This window comes from Pararge aegeria, chromosome 3 (genome assembly GCF_905163445.1).
Source record: "Pararge aegeria chromosome 3, ilParAegt1.1, whole genome shotgun sequence".
Lineage (NCBI taxonomy): Eukaryota > Metazoa > Arthropoda > Insecta > Lepidoptera > Nymphalidae > Pararge > Pararge aegeria.
This window is the reverse complement of record NC_053182.1, coordinates 1186509-1207726: the sequence shown is the minus strand read 5'-3', so window position 1 is coordinate 1207726 and position 21218 is coordinate 1186509. Positions and strand designations below refer to the sequence as shown.

The 21218-nt window shown below is 37.3% G+C and overlaps 1 protein-coding gene across 3 annotated transcripts in view; it reads left to right on the top strand.

The window, feature by feature from the left end:
* LOC120637224 (long-chain-fatty-acid--CoA ligase 4) overlaps positions 1 to 21218 on the top strand; it is a 67028-nt gene that overhangs the window by 32291 nt on the left and 13519 nt on the right. For 2 of the 3 annotated variants that reach the window (XM_039908945.1, XM_039908944.1), the window contains exon 2: positions 3950 to 3989. In XM_039908945.1, the coding sequence (XP_039764879.1) occupies positions 3967 to 3989 (23 nt within the window). In that variant the 5' untranslated portion in view covers positions 3950 to 3966. Of the gene's footprint in view, positions 1 to 3949; positions 3990 to 4835; positions 4951 to 21218 lie in introns of those variants that run through there. The other variant, XM_039908946.1, reaches the window with a different exon arrangement.

Sequence of the window (21218 nt, the reverse complement as noted above, 5' to 3'; positions counted from 1 at the left end):
TAAGTATTATATATTTTTTTTGTGTTGCTGTTGCTGTCTTGTTTTGTGTAATCACATTATTCACCCTCTTCTCACTACCGTGTATGTACACATTTGTCATGTAAAGCACGAATCTTAAGTGCCAACTATGGGCTTACTTGAGTGAAGATATTTTCGACTTTGATCTTTGACCTTGTTACAATTGCAATAGTTCCTAGTGTGTATGTTTGTTTGTCTCCACGCCGCATTTACTAAACCATTTGAACTGGAATATACTAACTACACGACACCACACGGCACAGCTACTTTTTACTCCGGAAAAATCCATGATATTCGTGCGATTTGTGTAAAACTAAATCATCTACACATCTATGCTAGTGCCATATCAAAACTCCTCGGAAATAAATTTACTGTTGCGCCCCACGGTTTAACCCGCTGCGAATATCAGTGAAGTTTTAGAAAAATCACCCGTACAGACTTATTCAGAATAGTTGTAAAAAAATAAGTGTACTTTTTATTCAGCACTTATTCGGGCTTCGCGAATAGGTAGTTGCTCCCCATCCCCTCACGATGAAGATCATAAGTCTTAAGACGCATAACGCATTCCTCGTTCACAAAGTTATTTATTTGCTCGTCGACTTGTTGGCAACACTCGCCATGCATGCCATGTGTTTGTCTATAATTAGATCGGGGGCTCGACGAGGCGTGCTCTGAAGGCAAGGCGTCTAAACATCATGGCGTAATGATGCCATCGACCCACCAGTACCTACTGGCCGCACTTTGTATGCTGCACGCGCGTTGAATGTTTATTTTTTGCTGTTACTCGATTCATTAAATTGTTAGTGTTGAAATATGTTTGAGATACGTTAAAACTAAACATTCATATACTTCTACTGTAGAGGGAGCAACACATGTATATAAGAGAGCTCTACCAGTGCACCTAGGCAGTTTTGGTTGATTTCCCAGGTTCCGGGATAGATCCCCTGAAATTGGATTTTCTTTGATCTGATCTGGTTGTTGCTGGAAGTTTTAGCCGTGATTATACTTTTACACTAAAAGGTCGTATGGGATCTTGTTATGGGGAAAAGCTGCAGATATTGAAAGTATATTTATACTGCATAAAAGAGTTGTACGATCGATATACAAACTTATATATATATAATAAAAACAAGACAAAATATTACTCTTTATAAAGCAAAAACTGATATTAACAATCGACATACATTAGTGGTATCTAGGCATATCGTCTACGAAAGGTGCAGAACTCCTTTGTGGGGTTGAGTATACCCTTTTACAACATCATTCCTAAGGCATATATGCTATGCTTGGACCTACCTGAAGAAGGGGTTAAGGCCGTAGTCCACCACGCTGGCCCAGGGAGGATTGGTGGACTCCACACTCCTTTGAGAAACATTTTGCAGAACTCTCAAGCATGCGGGTTTCCTCACGATGTTTTCCTTCACCGCTTGAAGCAAGTTATATTTTAATTGCTTAAAACGCATATAAATTATAAAAGTGAGAGGTGCGTGCTGGTATTCGAACTCTGCTCCTCGAATGTGAAGTCCAAGTCCTGCCCACTGGGCTATCACCGCTTCTTGTGACATTAAACCTATTTAGATATTATAGAAAGGACCTTTTACCAACAGATCAAGGAATAGATAATACTCTGAGATGCAATACCTAAGACGTTATCTTGGTTGGCATCTGAGGTTACAGAATGCAAAAGAACTGTTTGAGAGCAACTTTTCGTCGTCTAAAATGTAATTTCATATTTACCGAAATAACAATACTTCAATCCCTAAACGGCATCAAACTTTTGTTTCGTTGATAGGACACGGTATTAAGTAATTAATAATTGTGAGTTTAATTCCCATAGCTGACTTCGTGATATTAATGATGATTTTATCGATAATTCCAGAAATAAATTTGAATCTGATGATAATTAATTTGTGGACGTAATCTAATCGGCAGTGTGTCACCAGGTGACACACTGCCGATAGTGGTGTTAAATCAGCAATAATTAAAATCGGCTCATTGGTTTACTGCAAAATAAGTTATAAGTTAGTGTGACCCACTGACCTCTATTATTTATTAACAATGACCGATTCCCATAGTAACAGTAAGTTATTAAATCAATGCTGACTCCATTGAACATACAGAACCCAGCCATTATTGTATGCATTGCATTGTGTCCAAAAATAGAGAAAAAAAAGCTCCGCGCACGTCTCACTTTAAACACCCGTGGAATGTTGCTAGCTCACATATTTTTTCCCATTTTATGGACAACGCGCTTAGAACATTATAGCTAGAATAATAACTGTCAACTGCTAAATGGTACGAAGTTACTAACCGTTCGTCCGGGAAACTAAACCAACCACTAAAGTGGAGTGGTTTTTATGCTTCTGTGTGTTCTTAATTCTGTGGCTGACTATACAAATGGCTGCTTTTATTTTGTCTACATTTGAGGCGCCAAATGTGACATGCAATTGTCTCTGCAATTCATGTTACAGTGTTAGATAGATTGAACAATTTATTGCACACAGAAAAGAAACAACACAAATGCCAATTTAATAAATTCATACAAATTTAAATTACTAAAAAACACTACCAATAGTAGTGTTTTTTAGTAATTTAAATTTTAGTTTCTTAGACACTCTGTATTACAGCTCAAAAACAAATTGACATAAACTTGTCCAGCTAGTACCTACTTGATAGTAACGTACGTAGTAACGTAACGGTCATATTTTTTTTTGTTTTGATTTTCTCGCTTACTCACTTTTAAGTGATACAGACTCTTCAAAATACATTATGTATTTTGTAGAATTTAATCGCTCGTGGTGAAGAAAACACAATAATAACATTATTAAGGAAGTCAATATTTTACTCGGAAAGTATTAAGTTACTTGGTTGCAATAAAGACAAGTTGACAGTAGGATGAACAAGCACAAAAGAGAGCAGATTACGGAAGGAAGAAATTATTGTCTATAGTAAATCAGTTCCTGCCTGTGCCATAGAAAAAGCACCATAGACAACATATTTACATACTCGACAATTTAAGTTGTTCTTTCGAGAAATCATTTATTTCTCTTGGGCTTGTCAGGCGACTAGCTACAATTGCATGATTGTATTATCTTTATATATATATTCCTTGTGTGCGTGTGTATGTCACTGAACTCCTCCTAAACGACTGGATCGATTTGAATGAATTTTTCGGTATGCGTTTTGGTGTCACCTTGGATGGTTTAGATTCACAAATCAGACCGGCAGATGGCGCTGGGGTCCGCTAGTTTTTTATATAACAGTTAATTTTGAGAGACCTTGACATAAGCTTTCTTAGGGATTATGCTTGTATTATGATCCATTATAATTTTACTCGCATGGATGCAAGCGGTGATAGCACATTGGGTAGGATCCTCGAATTCACTTTCGGGGGGCCGAGTTCGAATCCCAGCACCTCTAACTTTTCTAAGATATGTGCGTTTTAAGTAATTAAAATATCACTTGCTTTAATGGTCAAAGAAAACATCGTGAGGAAACCTGCATGCCTCATTCTCCATAATGTTTTCTTAGGTGTGTGGAGTCCACTAATCCGCACTAGGCCAGCGTGTTGGACTACGGCCTTAACCCCTTAGCATAGTGGAAGGAGACCCGTGCTCTCTAGTGGGCCGGTAATGGTGGTTGAAGTGATGGTGATGATGATGATGACGATTTTGAAACTAAACGTCAACAATATTAACAAAGTCTTGGTAGAAAGGGCTATTATAAGGCATCAAAAGTGCCTTCACATATATTATTAAACCTTATATTTCCTTCGTTACGGTTTCAGATGGATTTTTATTTCGGGTTTCCGATAAATTCGGTTACGGTCAAGGAACTTTTTTACCATATACGAGTACATCTACGTTACGGTTTTGTGTTTAAAATATTCCTCCCTCGATATTTAATATTAAAAGTGAATATTTTGTTGCAGGTTGAAGGAGAATAGATATGTTTATAGACGAGAATGACACGTAAGTTTGTTTTAATTTTTTTTTCATATAAATATATATATCAGATGTTAAGTGGAAAACCGTATCCCATTAACTAGCAACACTACGCAGATCACATAGAAAAAACCGGAACAATAAAGTGCTGTCTTGTCTCCGTCAAACGAGATGCTAAGCTGGAGTAAATTAAGATTCGGTGCCCTGTAAGGCTAGGATGTGCGCCACGAGAGATTCATGTCTACCCAATATCTCGTCTATCTCTATAGAAAAAATACGAGTAACGGGTACAGATAACTATCTCGTGGTGCGCATGCTAGCCCTACTGGACTGGTAAGATTGTCGAAAAATGAAGAAAAATGCGCCGCCCCTCGCGGCCAACCACCCTATGGTAAAATACCCCGTGGTTTGAAAAGCCTCTTGTCCCAGTCACCGGCAACCACGTCTTCAGACCGGAACACAATCCTGCTCAGCGGCAGAAATAAGCTACTTAAGCCACGAAATGTGCACTGTCACAGAAAGCTCTAAGAGTACTATAGATAAAGGGTACATACCACGATAATATTTTTGGATTTGTCGATATTTCGACCCAGTTGCATGGATCGTGGTCACGTGTCACGACGGGACTCAAATATTTACGTTGTATGTACCCGTTGAACTAAATTTAAGAAATGTTTATTAACCACGAAAATCTTAGTTTAAAATCTTCAATAATATCGTGTGCCAAAGAAGGTCGGCTAAGCGAATCCGTAATCGTTTTGTTTACCTCTAATTTCCTACTTATGCAATGCCCATCTGATTCTATTGACTATTTGATAGCTTATCAGAGTGTATATAACTTTGATGATAGCCGTAACTCCTTAGTTATGTCTGGCCACTGAGTGTGATCGGTTCACTAGTGATACCGTAGATTTGATAAGTGTAGCCGCCCACGAGTGATCTGTTTTTGAAGTGACTTTTGGGATATGGGAGTGTATACATTTAAAATGTAAGTTTAAACAATATTATTCCTCATCTTTCTTATTCCTACCAAGCTAGCCAGGTAACCTGGTTGTAAGTGATGATGAAGTTTCAGTTAAATGGTAACGGACCTATTTGGGGTATGCCGTTTATTGAAACCATATGGGGTTAACTAATATTTTTCCATATAAGTAATTATTTTTATCGTTCGTAAACTACTTTTTACATATTATGCTCAAAGAGTAGGGAGACAGACTTTTCAATGTGTGTTAAGCGTCCGCAAAGGTGTTCTTTGCCACACTTGTGTTTTTTGGTTTCCTACTGCATAAAAAAAACATCCAAAGCATGAAGGAGGTTTTTAATCAAAGAGTTTTCTGTACAATATTTGAGTTTAAAATGACTATTTTACCGTGTATATAACAATATATGATAATTTGCATGATATATAAATATATTGTAAATAATATAAGATATAGAATTTAGTATAAATTCAAATTTTTGTCATTGAATGCATAGAGACACGTTGCCAGGTAGGTACTCTAAACAAAAAAGAAACTTACTGTATACTCGCGATATTATATTTCTGCATTTTATAATTATTGAAATTTGAGAATATGTTAGCAAAATATGCAAGTGTAAAAACTATGTTATGAATTTGAAGAGCGAAATTAAAGATAGCTTAATTTCTTAAATCTCCAAAACGCTGATAAAATTTTATTATTACTTGTCTAAGTTTAATCCTTGCAATGATCTCCTTACTTGATGTGTTTTTTCGCAAAAGCAATACGCGATGTTGCAAAAGTAATATGTAATTGTCATTTCAACTCGTCCCTATTGTTGGCCCGTTGCGTACCATCTTAGATTGCATCATCTCTTACCAGATAACAGTTAAGGGCTAACTTGTACTGACGGGGGGGCCTTCCCGGCTACTGTGTTCTGCCAATTAAAACACATTAACGTACAAGGCAAGAAATAATAGGCGTTTTCTAGGCAAGCGCGCCCCAACCTAGATCTCATCATTGCCTTCCAAGAGACAGGGTTGTCGTCAAGGAACCGAACTCGGTCCCCCCGACAGGACAGATCTTAACCACTAGGCTTCAAAGTAGTAAATAGCAAACCGCACTTAGCTAGCGTGGTGGACTGCGATCATTGCATTATGAACATACGCATACATAGTATTGTATTCAGTCTATTTTGTTCAAAAACCGTGAAAACGCCCCGCACACGTCTCGCTTGACACCCGCAGAAAGTCGCTAACTCACAAACTTCCCGTATTATGGTGAACGTTTAGAACATTGGTGCTTCAATTGAGCTGATGCTTCCACATTAGTCGTGTACAGGGTTTCTGTATATTCTTAATTCTGTGACGACTTAAGAACTTGTCATTCTGAGAAGTGAAACATGCCCTGTAGTAGTGGTAACCGTTTCTTCGAGAAACCATTCTAAAGTGAAGTGGTTTTGATGCTTCAACATTAGTCGTATACACGGTTTCTGCATGTTCCTAATTATGTGACGACCTAAGTACTTGTCATTCTGAGAAGTGGCCCGTGCCCTGTTGTGGGACGTTCGGAAGACACACAGTAGATTTCGGCTAGAATTGACATAAAGCGGGTTGATGGCACAAACTACCAAGTATCCTTAGAGTTATAGAAACAACTGTTTTCTGAGTCCGAGACTTATGTTCGATTCCTACAGCTGGAAATATGTTATTGAAACATGCATTTTTTTTTCAATGTCATAGTATATTCAACACTCAGTCATAGTACACATAACACAAGCTACGCTTACTTTGGGGCTAGATGGCGATGTATGTATTGTCGTAGTATATTTAATCTAGGATATGCAGTGCATATATGAAGTGCATATATGAAGTGCACTCCACTGAAGACACTTACATTTATAATTTGCTTTGTGCTTTGTTGTGCAACCGTGAATATATCAATTATTACTTTAATTATTATTTATTACTGTAAATAGTATATATCAATACGTAAGCGTTATCGCTAATCGTTATTATCAGCTCGTTACAGCCAGTGTCGCAACGTGCAGGCCAGTCCGAAGTGCAGGTGCGCTATCGTTCCACAGCTAAACCTCATAATGTTTATCTCAATAGATACGCGTCTAGACTAATTGTGAAATAGTCCAAATGGGAAAGTCCAAGTGCGGATTATTGGACTTCACACGTGATAAATACTAAGACACCGGGAGGTATCTTTGCATCGTTCGAGTCCGTGTAGGACTGAAGTCTATTGACAATGCAGTAGTATTTATATCAAAATACCCACCAACTCAACGTCATGAAAATTGGTTGATAATCAAATATAATTTAAATTGTTTCTTAAAAACTATTTATTAAATAAATAATAATTATTAGAGTATTTGCAAAAATCCTAATCAATTTAATAAAATATTAAGCTAATAACAATTTATAGTTATCAAAAGTTTAATTATTTACAACTTTATAAAATTTTCTTTTAATAACTTACTGTAACACACGCCTTTGAGATCATTATAATCTTTTGAACTCTCAGGCATGCAGGTTTCCTCACTGTTTTTCATCACCCTTAAAGCACCGTGAATGGACAGGGGTGTAAGCCATTTTAGAACTTGGTCCCTCCAAATAAGATACTGCAGTCCTAGCCCACTAAGCTATCACCGCTTATCGTTGTCATAGGCAAATATCATAGAAACAGAATGGCGCTTGTGTGTGGTGGATGTAATCTTAAAACGTTTTTCTATATTCCTCTTAGTTTCTTTTTTATAATGAATTTGCTAGCCCACGATCAAAAAAGTATAATGAGGTATCCCCAGGATACCGAGCTTTCTCGACGCAAAGTTATTCCGAAGCCATTTTTTCGTGGGTTTTTCTGTTGAGCCGTCGCGTCGGACATAAGTACTGTTACGTACGTTACGTTTGTTATATCAAATTTCTAAATAACTCGGACTGCTACACACCTGAGTCTTAGAGAAAACTCTTAAGTCATTGGTTAGAGATGGAAAACTAACCCTAGGACCTCGTGATACGTTTGGTGGACAAGTTAACCACTAGACCAACGAAGCCCTTAAAAGTAACTGCATAGCTGCCATAATATTTCACCGGAAGATCCATACCGCATGTCAATGTCAACGTCTCTGGTTAGGACGCCTGTCAGTATATTAGACTGACTGTTATAGTCTTAATAAAGTAAGAAGCCCGTTTTAACATTTGTCATCGCGACGTAACTAGTTACAGAACCATACGACTCTGTACTTGATACTCACGATAAATCGATTCAAGTTAGTATCAGTACTTGATCGATATGATTATGTATTGTAAAGTGTTCGTTCGTATTCCTTTAACTTCACAATCAATTCGCGTGACTGGCTGTTGATTGTACGTCCACTTTTCAACATGTTGAAACAGAGTTCGTACTATATAACAACAAACACAAAAATTGAGTCAAATCACTATGTTTAAATCAATGTCCAAAATAGAAGAGCCAAAGTTAACGCAATAGTTTCGTTCCAAGTTACATTCTATGGTCTTGCACAAATATCAAAACGGGCCTATTACATTTTTACGACTATAGCAACAGAACAGCGAAAGGTGTTATATTTTGAAAAGTTGTAAGTTTGCAGTTCATGAATCGATGCGTATTGGAAGGCAATTTCTTTAGCGATTAGTCTAAAAAAAACTTTGTTTCGATATTTGTTCAGGTTTCCTTGCCAAGAAATAATGATTTGAAGGACGATTGACGCAGTGAGCAGCGACTCTGCTTTCAGATTCCATCCCATAACTGGAATATGTTTGTATGATGAACATGAATATTTTCAGTGTCTGGGTGTTTATATGTATTTTATAAGTAATTATTCATAAAAAAAATTATTCATCAGTCATCTTAGCACCCATAACACTAGCTACGCTTACTTTTGGGCTAGATGGCGATGTGCCACTCACTGTGTGTATTGCCGCAGTATATTTATTTATTTTAATGTTAAACGCTCGTTTTGCTGTCAACGTGGATAGTCGTGTGATAATTAGGTATGGCTACGATTATTTCGTCTTTTTTGTATGAATGCTTGCATCTTAGCCCGGCAGAGCACTTTTTCCACGTAGACATTAAAGCCAGGCATATTAAAGCTCTAAACTATGCTGTACTCCAGTCTCCGTCTGCGATTCCACCTAGGCACGGTTATCGATATTGCGCGCTCGTGCGGAAAACGGCTCTTGCCATGCCACTTTCACTGCGACCTCGGACCACTGACACAGTGGTCATAACAGCGTACAGTATAAATCTTACGTAAGGATACCCTCACTACGAGATTAGTACAATCCCGATCGTGAACTCGTCTTCGAGTAGCGACAAGCTGTAACGACTGCGCAGAATGGAACTTACCGCCATTGTTTTCATATCTTTATATATATATTTCTTGTGTGCGTGTGTATGTCACTGAACTCCTCCTAGACGGCTGGACCGATTTGAATGAATTTTTCGGTATGCGTTTGGGTGGCACCCTGGATGGTTTAGATTCACAAATCAGCCCGACAGATGGCGCTGGAGTCAGCTAGTCTTATATATAAATATTGTAAAGTTGAAATTAGTACTAAGTACAGTAAGACTGTTAAAACGAGACCATTTGGCTAGTGGTGTAAAATAAAATGTGAAATGTAATACACGACTAAGTTACGTGTCTCGACAAAGATTCATCATCATCATCATCACCATCACCCATTACCGGCCCACTACAGAGCACGAGAACGCCACACACCTTTGAGAACATTATGTAGAACTCTCAGGCATGCAGGTTTCCTCGCGATGTTTTCCTTCACCGTCGAAGCAAGTGATATTTTAATTACTTAAAACGCACATAACTAACCAACGAACGACTAAGATTAAGAGTGGCTAATCCGTCATCTACCAAAAACTAGTTCTATTCGCAACTATATACACAATATGCGAAAAAACACATACACCTCACATTTTTTTCTTACTTATCATCATCAGAATGACAACAAATGGCCATCCACTGCTGACAATGGACACAGATCTTTTGTAGGAGTTCCAAATATCACGGTATTGTGCTGCTTGGGTCCAGCGGCTCAATACCCTGTGACTCGCTTGATATCATCCGTCCGCCTCGTTGGGGGCACTCTTCGAACTATGTGCTCCGCGTATCGCGACTAGTTGAGCATTTTCGGAAAATCTGGTTCTTCTACAGATCTCCTCGTTCTTAGTTTGATCACTTCACCGCCTACTGAGTGACCCTGAACTTTCGTATGAGACCCATAGTTAACAACCACGTTCCAGAGTCATGAGTAACACACTGTTCGAAGACTTAGTTTTATTTAATTGATAACAAATAAGATTATTATTAATATGACTTAATGTCTAAATTTTGCATGTCGATGTATTAACAGAATATGTTGGAACTCTATATCCAAAACACCAATAATTAACCCATATTTAGCAAAATAAATATTTCATTTCATTTCGTCTACAGCCACTTAAGGATTTTGGACGAAAAGTTAAACAGATTAGTACTTATGTATAATATAAGTAATTAATGTTGTGGTTATCTTACAATGCGGAAAAAAAACCTGCTATGTTACTTAGAAAAATTGTGGAATAGCCAAGGTTGGCAATTTGTAACGCAAAAGCGGTCCTGCGGATAATGGATATCAATATAGGGCAAAGTCCATTTCGTGGCGGTACCTGCAAGGTCTTTGCCAGCACACTATATTATGACTTGTTAAAGGTAATAATTAGTTATTTTGCTTCTACCTATAAACAACTTACCTACGTGCACCTTTTTAACCGTTTTTTGCCCGTGTTGCGAGTACTATCAGCTGCTCATTTTATTTCTCTACAAATAAGCCCTTGACTGCTATCTCACTGGGGGTAAATTATGATGCAGTCTCAGATAGTAGTGGGCTAACCTGTTAGGGAGTATGTTAGTCATACGTCTTTGTCAGTAGGGTGGTAACTAGCCACGGCCAAAGCCCCCCACCAGACAAGACCAGAGAAAATTTAGAAATTACAAATTTCCATATTACCCCTCCCAGGAATCGAACCCGGGAACTCCAACTTAAATTGACAGCGTTTACCGTTGTGCCAGGGAGGTCTTTTGGCTGCACTAAAGCTCCGTAAGCCTTAGTACAAGATTTGAGCGCTCGCAATCGAGGACACGTTTCCGTGTATGAAATAAAATGAATCTTATTTCCATTTTCTCAAAGCTCAAATTGGTCTATAATACTATAGCTCGGGCTTTCGACAGAACGTTTGTAAAAACAAAAACCACAAGTACAGGATTAGTGTCTTTAAAAAGACACGGGACAAGGGACATAAGGTTCATTTACTTTGACGATACATACTTCAATATTCGAAAACTCTACTCGTCGATTGCAAGCGAGTAAATCTGGAACTTAAGGCTATGGAGCATATTTTCACTACTAAAGCTATCAACTTAATATTTTGAAGAAATGTACTTTTATAATACAGCATTATTTAAAAAAAAAGTTTTGCTGTTAATGAAGGCATTTTTGTAAAGTTACCTGCCGTATTTTTTTTCAAGTGGCCGTATAACTCGTACTTAGCTTGTTTTTTTTTTTTTTTTAAATTAACTGCTTCCGACAGCGTCAAATCACTGTCACACAAATCAGCTATTGATTACCTTTTAATAAATCATCATAACGTAAGATTCAGTTGTTTGCACATAAAGTTAAATTAAATCAGTGAATAATTATAATAATCCAGTGATTAATGTCTCATTATTTATAATCAGATAATAAAATGTATAGTTTTCAGTAATATAGATTGCCGAGGATAAGCTTCCGCGCGAGGGGCGTAAGGTTAGGATAATTTCTACAAAGCCGTCAAAAGTACCGATAAAATATGATTTAGTAACGCGCACGGAAAGAAATCGTATGATTATTATAAGTAGATTAATCCTTTGTTAATTCTTGATTAAGGAATAGAAAGGAATCCACTTAATGAGGTTTAGCAAGTTTTAACTTTAACGAAAACCTGAAACTCTCAGCTTCTCCAATATAGCGGGCTTCAACAATTTTTATATCAGATATGTTAGAACTGTTACAACCAAACCAACACATAGACTTAACGTGCTCTTTGAGACACTGAAATGAGCCCCGGGGGTAAACTACAATTGACCCTTGAAGTCAATTTATGGAGGGTAGAGGTAAGGAGAGTCATCTTATATGGGAGAAAATTTGAAAAAGTGTCCAGTTAACTGTATGCGCTAAATAACAGTTCAAAAATCCTCCACAATGGCGCTGGTGGATGCACAGGGTATTGTATGAATGTAGCAATCGTAGATGAATTGAAGTATGCCGAGTTTAAAAATTTAATGTCATTATCGACTAAAGTAGTTAATTATTGAGAATTTCAACAACTTACGTTGTACAAAATATTGTGGTAAATATAACCTTACTTCCTTGTTTATTTTTCAAGCCTACTCTAACAATATTTGGCGCTTCTTTTAAGAGTTACCTTTATGCAAATGTGGAGCCATCCTAATTTAATACATTTTGACGGACACTTTTTCATATACACAGATGATCCTCCTTACCTCTACCCTCCATAAGTCAATTAAACAAAAAAAATGTTTAATATACCCGCAGTTAATCTCTCAGACCAACGGAATTGAATAATTTATAGATTTTATTACGACGCCATTTCAAACCTAGCAGACCGCACGCCATATTATAAAATGTTTGACGACATCAAAAACTGATTAATTTTTGGAAATATATGTACTAAAGTACAAAACTATACTCCGCAGGGTAGTATATATACCGACTTATAGTGTTAGGGGGCGTCCATAAATTACGTGAGGTGTTTGTTTAAATTTTCTGCCCCTCCCTCCCCCCCTGGTGAGATGTCGTGAGATTTCATTCAACCCCCTCGCCCATCCCCCAATCTCACGTGAGATTTTTCAAAATGTGAGTTTCTTACGTAAACGCGTTGGATTGTTATTGTAATAAGAAAAAAACAAACTTGCTTCATGCTTTTATTTACGACTATTCAAGACTAGTAATCAATATTGCTGAAAGTTTAATTATAAGTGTAATAAAAATTTAACAATAGAATACTTAAATCGTAACTACTGTGAAATGAATGAAATTATTTTCTTTCTAACGAATTAATAAATGATCTTAATCGTATTACGATTACGCTTAAGATGAAATCTTAAGCATGTACAATCTGGATTAAATGGACCAAAACAGTATAATTTTTTTTTGTTTCAATCAGAAAAAAAATTGCGTGATATTTGCCGAGACCCCCCCTCTCTCCAACGTAAGATTAGATGAGATTTGACTCGACCCCCTCCCCCCCTTAAACACCTCACGTAATTTATGGACGCCCCCTTAAATATATCGAGAATAAACTTCTTTTTGTAAATTAAAGATTTTTCTTTTACTGTACGAATTATGCTATTTTGCCAGTTTGGTGGTATGTTGAGCATCCGGTATTATAAGAATCTGGTATTATTGCGATTCATATTATGATATTATGACATTTTAATTTGGAGCAAAATAATAGGCTGTGACAGGCGGACTGACGAAAAAAGTCATACTATAATTAATAATATTCAGAGTGTAAAATTTAACCTTTTAGAAACATCTGATGCAGATGTGACATGCCATATTAAAAATGCGTCAAGATAATGAATACCTATCTATTTATTAATGCAGTCAACTCGTATGACTTGCCCGACGACTTTCCTTCTAAAGCTTATGCCGTATACGTTTACAAACACCTGGCTTTAGCATTTATGCTATTTCGTTTTAATTTTGCGTACATGACATTCACATTATGACTTAAGGTCGCTGCGCATCTAACGGGACAATGGACAGAATTTTAGAAAAATACGAGCAGGTGTAAAATCTACACGCTCCTTATTTTTTAATTTTTTATTTATACTTCTTTTGGTGCGTTAGGGAAAAAGGATGAGAGTATATTTTTACGATGCGTTTATAGTCAATATTTTAGTTTTTCAAAAAAGTTAACATCAATATGTATAAGTTGCATGCTATTAATAAATAATGTCCAATTCTTTATTTATGTAGAAATATTATTTTAGCGATATTTAAATAAACTTTATTTACCTAGATAATGCGTTATAATAAAACTTTCAATGTATTGAATACTTTTTTCTATGCTTAGTGTCGTTTTTTCTACAAACCTAGAATAAGGCCAATGATAAAATTTTAGAAAGAATTTTAATTTTGTCACGCCAAAGAAGTATAACTTCTAACGCGTTTCTTTTAATTTGCAACAGACAAAGGCTTTTACAAGAGACCCCAATAGGTGTTGTAAAAATACCAAAATTTGTGACATGTTGAAGGGAGCTTTTTGGCTCAACTCCATTCAGAATCGCCAGTGCAAACTTGCAAAGTAGGAATGAAACGGGTCACGGTCACCCGTGGGATTCACCGGATGCACCCGCTGTCAGCGGTCTACGGTTTCATCGATCGCTTGCAGAGTTAAGTTGACTGTTAATTTACAAACGCTACTATTAGCGCATTACGTGCCAAACTTAAGGTCATAGTCCACCACGCTGGCCCAGTGCGGTTTGGTGGACTTCACACACCTTTGAGAACACCTTTACATTAAAGCAAATTAAAATGTTATTAGAGAGTAGGTAATCTAAGATATTAATTATATGTTTGAATGTTTTTTTTTTATTATTTTGAATTTGAATTTTTTGTTATTGTTATTATTGTTTAATTTTTTGTAATTATTACTCGTTGTTACATTCTTTTAATAGCCAAAGGGAGACGAATTGGGCAACTGTAATTAATGTCTTCACGGGGTGCGTTGCTAAATAAATAAATAAATTATGCAGGTTTCCTCACGATTTCCAGACATACAATTCTACTATAAACTACCAAATGACATCTTGGAGATGTCTCTTAAAAAGTTCAAAGTTTGTATTAAACGTAAGCTTATAGAAAAGTCCTATTATAGTATAAAGGACTACGTAATCGATAAAAAAAGCTTGGGTGTGCATTATTGCTCTAACCAGGTTGCTCTTCTAATAATTTAAAATGACATTGTGAGATGGTGATAACAAAAAAAAAACACCCGGCTGTGTGGCTGTGACAAGTTTGTTGTGGGCTTCGGCTTCGGTAGTTTTAAGTTTACATATGTGGTTATCGCCATCATCTCACTACCGTGTAATTCTTATGTACGCATCACTTTGATGTTTGACTGAGGCATTTCTTTGACTTTGATGTTTGACTGAGGCATTATAGCGGAGAAAAGACAGCAGCGCTCTCTGTGCTATTACTAGCATCTACTGCGATCACCAACCCGTCTTTCTAGCTTTTCTTGGTGCTAGCTTTAATCCAGCAGTGGACTGTAATAGGATGAAGAAGATCAGAATAATAACGTACTGTTTCTTCACACTTCGACAGTACCTTACAAATGACGGATTGTAATAAAACACGGTAACTCGCAGATATATAGCTCCTTCATCTGAGATGTTACTATTCCAAAGCTACACCACAATATGGAGATAAGAGCATATACTAATTCTATCCAATCTTAATCCCGCACCTTCTGTTTTCTCTCGCTAAAAACGTACCTCGAGGATAAAAGCCTTATTTTGTGCTGAAATTCGCAAAGATCGTTTCAATGGTGGGGCCGGCAGTGCATAATATGTATTCAATAAACAAACGAACTAGCAAACAGACGTATAAGATATATGCATTTATCACAAGAACTAGATGTGGAAATGTGTGTTATCCAGGTGTAGGTACTGTACAAAATCAATCAAAAAAGTGTTTATATAGTCCCGTAGGAATCCATTAATTTCTGGTGCAAATAAATCTTATACTAATATATGAAGCTGAAGAGTTTGTTTGTTTGTTTACCTACTTGAACGCGATTATCTCGGGAACTACTGATCCGATTTCAAAAAATATTATATATTGGATAGCCCATTTATCGGAGAAGACTATGGGCACCAATAAATAATGTTTCTTTTGAGAGATTCCGCTGCTTGCGCTGTATAATAGTTTCGATATAATCATGTGTACGTTTTTTTTAAGTGGTTATTTCTTGTTTAAACTTTAATTTAATTCTACACACAGTTCACACACTTGCTGGGTTTTAGCTTAGAAAAAAACTTGTTATTACGTTTTTTTATTTAGATCTACCTTTAGTCATTACCTGTAATTGTGTACCTAATAACAATAAATAAACAAATACATGTATTAAAAAGTGGTTCCCCTTTAAAATATCTAAAAAAAGGTCTGCGACCGCATATGTCTATCTTTTAAGGTTGACTTATACGCGGACGAAGTCGCGTGGGACCGCTACAAACCATCAAATTAAATGCTTTTAGGAGCCCTTTATTTATCCGGAAAAGTATCCCGCTAGTTTATTAGTAGTTAACTTTTTGCGATAGAGCTCGGTCCGGGGAAGTATTACCACGATTATTTCGTCAAACCACCACCGTTGCAATAAGTTGGTTGCACACCTATGCCTCAGGCATACAAGGCTAAGGCTATGCAGGCGTAAACACCCAGGCCTCAGGTTGCTGGACGTGTTGTTTACGGCTTAGTGTTGCCCTGTTCATAGATTTCTCCCTTAACATAAGGGGCTTAGTAATTCTATTATCTAATGCTATATATATATATAAATATATAATCTATATATATATTAAGTATGTAAGATATATCTGTGCATTTCGTCGTTCGGTTGAGCCCTATCAAATTATGAATCACATGATAACGACTAATACCCCGGGAGGTATCTTTGCATCGTTCGAGCCTATGTAGGACTGAAGTGAATCTTTTTGCTTTTTCGGAAGGACACTTGCCGATAACCACCTAAGGGGTTGCTACGGCGTCACCGGGGGAGTGGGGCGAGCGCGAAAGCTCGCCATGAGAAGAGCCCCAGGGCTCGACGACATCGGGGGGAGTATGGGAGACGTCGACCCGAGGGCCTCCTGCGAGGACTCGGACCTCGGCTCGGTTCGACGTTAATCTGACTGTTGGTGGACTTTTGGACTAATCATTGTTTAGTCCGAACGCCCCCGTGACCGTGGTAAGGATCCACGTCCGGATGACGTCAGAAATCGGGGCCCTCGTCTTCGCCGGCGAAGACGCTGTGTATGTTGCGTGTGTGTGTGTTGTTGGGGCACGTTGTCGGTTGTTATTTTATCGTCAGGGTCGTCAAGGACATGCTTCGGACGTCGCCGCTTAAGCTCGACGTCGGGGACGGGGGTGTAAGTGGACGCCTCGACCACTAGGGGGTTGGGGTGTCGGACTGCATTTTCAAAGTAGGTCTTTGATAATGATTTCATGTACTGAGCTATGGTGGGAAGATCGAGGTCTCGGTGGAGATCTACGTTGCGCATGAACCACGGACTGTCCGTGGTCATACGCATAAACTTGTTCTGCAGGACTTGAAAGCTCCTGTAGGAGCTGTGAGGGCGATGGGCGAATACGACGCTGGCGTATGTCATAATGGGACGTATGCAGGTTTTATACAAGGTTACCTTGTGACGGAGGGATAATTTGCTTTTGCGGCAAATCATCGGATAGAGACGACCCATCACATACGCAGCCTTGTTGCGGGCCTTGCGAATGTGTGCGGTGAAGCTCATTCTATGATCGAACGTTACTCCCAGTGAAGTGAATCGATAATGCAGTCGTATTTATATCGAAATACCCACCAGCTCGATGTCGTGAATTGGTTGTTAAATTAAATATATATAATTGAATATACTTAATTGAATATATTTAATAGCGTATTTGTAAATTCCTAATCAATTTAACAATCAAATTGTAGTTACCCAAAGTATTTACCCACCTTATAAAATTACTGTAACACACACAAACAGATAAACTTTCTCATGCATAATAACAGACAATAGTAAAGTATGGAAGTGAGTGCACACCTGACCTACATCATCGGACACTTGCACCTCAACAAAGGTCGGTTCGGAAGGTCGGAACACGTATGACAGCTGCTTCTTTGTTCGTTAATACGCGCCCCAAGACCATGTTATGCATATTAATGTGATTATGACTTTTATTTTACGGGGTTACCCGCGGTGAAGAAGTCGTTCAGTTGCTTTTCGTTCAGTCGTTCAGACACCGGTAGGTATCCATGCATCGTTGGAGTCCATGGCCTAAACCCTTCTCATTGTGGAATGAGACCCGTGCCCTATAGTGAGCCTCAAATAGATTGATGATGACGACGTGAATTGTGTTCACGCTGGACTCCGGAGGTGCGAGACGTCAAGCTGGATGTCACAGGCAGAATCTTAACTAGTAACTTCCCGCTTTCGTGTTTGGATATTTCACGAATTGTTACATACTACACTGACAACATCATAATAACATAAACCCATTAACGGTCCACTACAAAGCAAGTGTCTCCTCCCACTTTGAGAAGGGGTTAAGGCCGTAGGCCACCACGCTGGCCCAGTGCGGATTTGTGGACTCCACACCTTTGAGGACATTATGTAAAACTGTCAGTCATGCAGGTTCCCTCACGATGTTTTCCTTCACCGTTTGAAGCAAGTGATATTTTAATTATTTAAAACGCACTAACCGTATCAACCTAACGAGTTATACGTGGAGTGGTTACACGGATACTCGAGGACGATAAAGCATGTATTCGTATGTGTACTTCGGCCGATTGAATTGAAATACCTGTGTTAGTTAACTGCGCAACAAAATTAGCTTAAAAGAAGTAAAACCAATAATAAATTAGACTTTCTGTCTGCGATTTTACTCCCATAATAGTACTATTGTTTAGGTATATGCCCAGGTAAAGTGTCATCGAAATCGTTATCATCCCAATAAAATTTTATGAAACGTGTTAAAGAACAATAAGTAATTTATCGAGAACGTCAATAGTGAAGCCTTGAAACGCTTAAGTGTAAAGACGGTGTTTACGGTGAAACTGGTACAAAGTACGGGCCAGCGATAAACTACGTGGCAGACGATAACTAAATCCCTTATTGTCTTTTACTTATTGGATAAGTAGCTTTTGGCTTCGTCCGTGTGGAAAGAAAAGAAAATATAGAAAATATTTAGTAGAAAAACTCAGTAAGATAAATCTTTCGAATCCTGACCCCTAAACAAAGGAAATCCTGTATCCCAAACATTGATTCAATAATTGAGATAATATCTAGTGCACTTTAACAAAGGAGACTTTGACTTTACAAAGGTCTGTTGAGTTCTCTAACGGTTAAGTGAGAATAGTATGCTGACTAAAACGCGTGTGTATGTGTGTATGTTTATGTGTGTGCGTGTGTGTATGTGTCTGTGCGTCTATCTGTGTGTGAATGTTGTGAGTCCATGTGTTTGTGTGTGTGTGCTCACAAACTTCCGATTATTAAGTTATATGATATTGGAAACTAAATATGTATTTATATTTTTTTCTGTTTCCTCGTATCTAAATGTTATATGTTAGATGTTTTTATAAAATATATTTTTTTATAATTTCGAATCGCTCGTTGGCTAATAGGCTAGTGATGAAGACTAAGAGACCGGGAGGTATATTTGCATCGTTCGAGTCCATAAAGGACTCAACTGGATCGAAAATGCACCCGGAATTATATCAAAATACCCACCGGCTCAATGTCATAAATAGTTGGCTGCGAATCAATTATAATTTAAAATATTTATTCAAAACTATTTATTAATAAAATATCCGGAATAAACAGAGATAATATAAAATGAAGGATCTCCAGTACGAGTTCTAAAAAGCCTACCCTTAAGTATTTATAACTCGTACTGGAGATTTTCTTCATTTTATATCATCTGCATACCTCCTATGCACGCCACTGATCATAATCAAATAATAGTTATCCAAAATGTAATTATTTACCCCCTTTATAAAACCACTGTAACACAAGACAACTTTCTCTCAAGCCATCATAATTGAATTCAAAAGTGAAACACTACTGTTGCTGCGAATGGTCGAGGAGTTATATATTTATTTATCAGGCACGACACATACAACATACACATTTTTACATTTCAAAAATTAACAAATACAATACCATGAGGTTTTATATATGTCAGTAACAAGTGAACACAAAATTATCATATAATGCCATATATGCGTCATATATGCAAGGAAAAAAAATTAAAATAAAGGATATGCTTGAAACAAATATACATAAAACGAAGTAAGTCTTTAAAAGTGATACAATAATATTGTACTGTTAAATACATAGTGTTGGTAAAAATACGATAAAACAGCAAAAATTAAATAAACGGATACTGCAGTTTTTCAGTTGTACATATAAGGATGTGAATGATGAATTTCATAATGACAAGATAAATTGAAACCAGCTTCGCTCTCATCTTTGCACGATAGAAAAATGATTGTTAATGTTTATGATGAAAAGGAGCAACTACTGAGTTTCTTGTCGGCTCTTCTCGTTAGAATCTGCTTTCTGGACCGGTGGTAGAGTCACTACAAACAGATATACTTGACGTATCAAAAGTGCTTATAAAGTAGGTCTACTTGAAACAAATGAATTTTGATTTTTTTTTTAATCTTTAAAACGTATAACTTGTTATTTGTCGGTTATGTTAAGCCGATGATAGCGGCTCGGTAAAGAGAGCTCTTTACGCTTATCTCTACCTGATCGTGTCAGAAAACAGGTGATAATTAGATGCTCCGACAGCTTAATGAACTCCGAAGCTTAAGTGGCTATGAACTAGGCAGATACGAGTTGCTTAGACCGAGAACGTAGGGTGTGCCTAGACACATAATGCGTTCGTAATGATCTATGTGCAGGTCCACTGGTTAAAGTTATGATAATGTTCTTTGTTTTATTAGGTAAAATCCAACTACCTAATTTAAAAACAGCAAAAATAAAATATATGATAGTTATGTGCTTATGTCCCGATAAGTTACTACCTTTAACTTTGACGGCCGAGTGGCGCAGTGGGCAGCGACCCTGCTTTCTGAGTCCAAGGCCGTGGGTTCGATTCCCACAACTGGAGAGTTTTTGTGTGATGAACATGAATGTTTTTCAGTGTCTGGGTGTTTATCTGTATAAGTATTTATGTGTATTGTTTTCATAAAATATTCATCAGCTATCTCAGTACCCATAACACAAGCTACGCTTACTGTGGGGCTAGATGGCGATGTGTGTATTGTCTTAATATATTTATTTATTTATTAATTTATATTTTTAGTATACTTAGATACAATACACCAAAAAATATATATATATACTCGGCGTAAAGCAGGAGAATCTGTACGGTGTAATTTAAAATTTCTTTAATCTCTATACTCCACACCAAACAGATCTTCG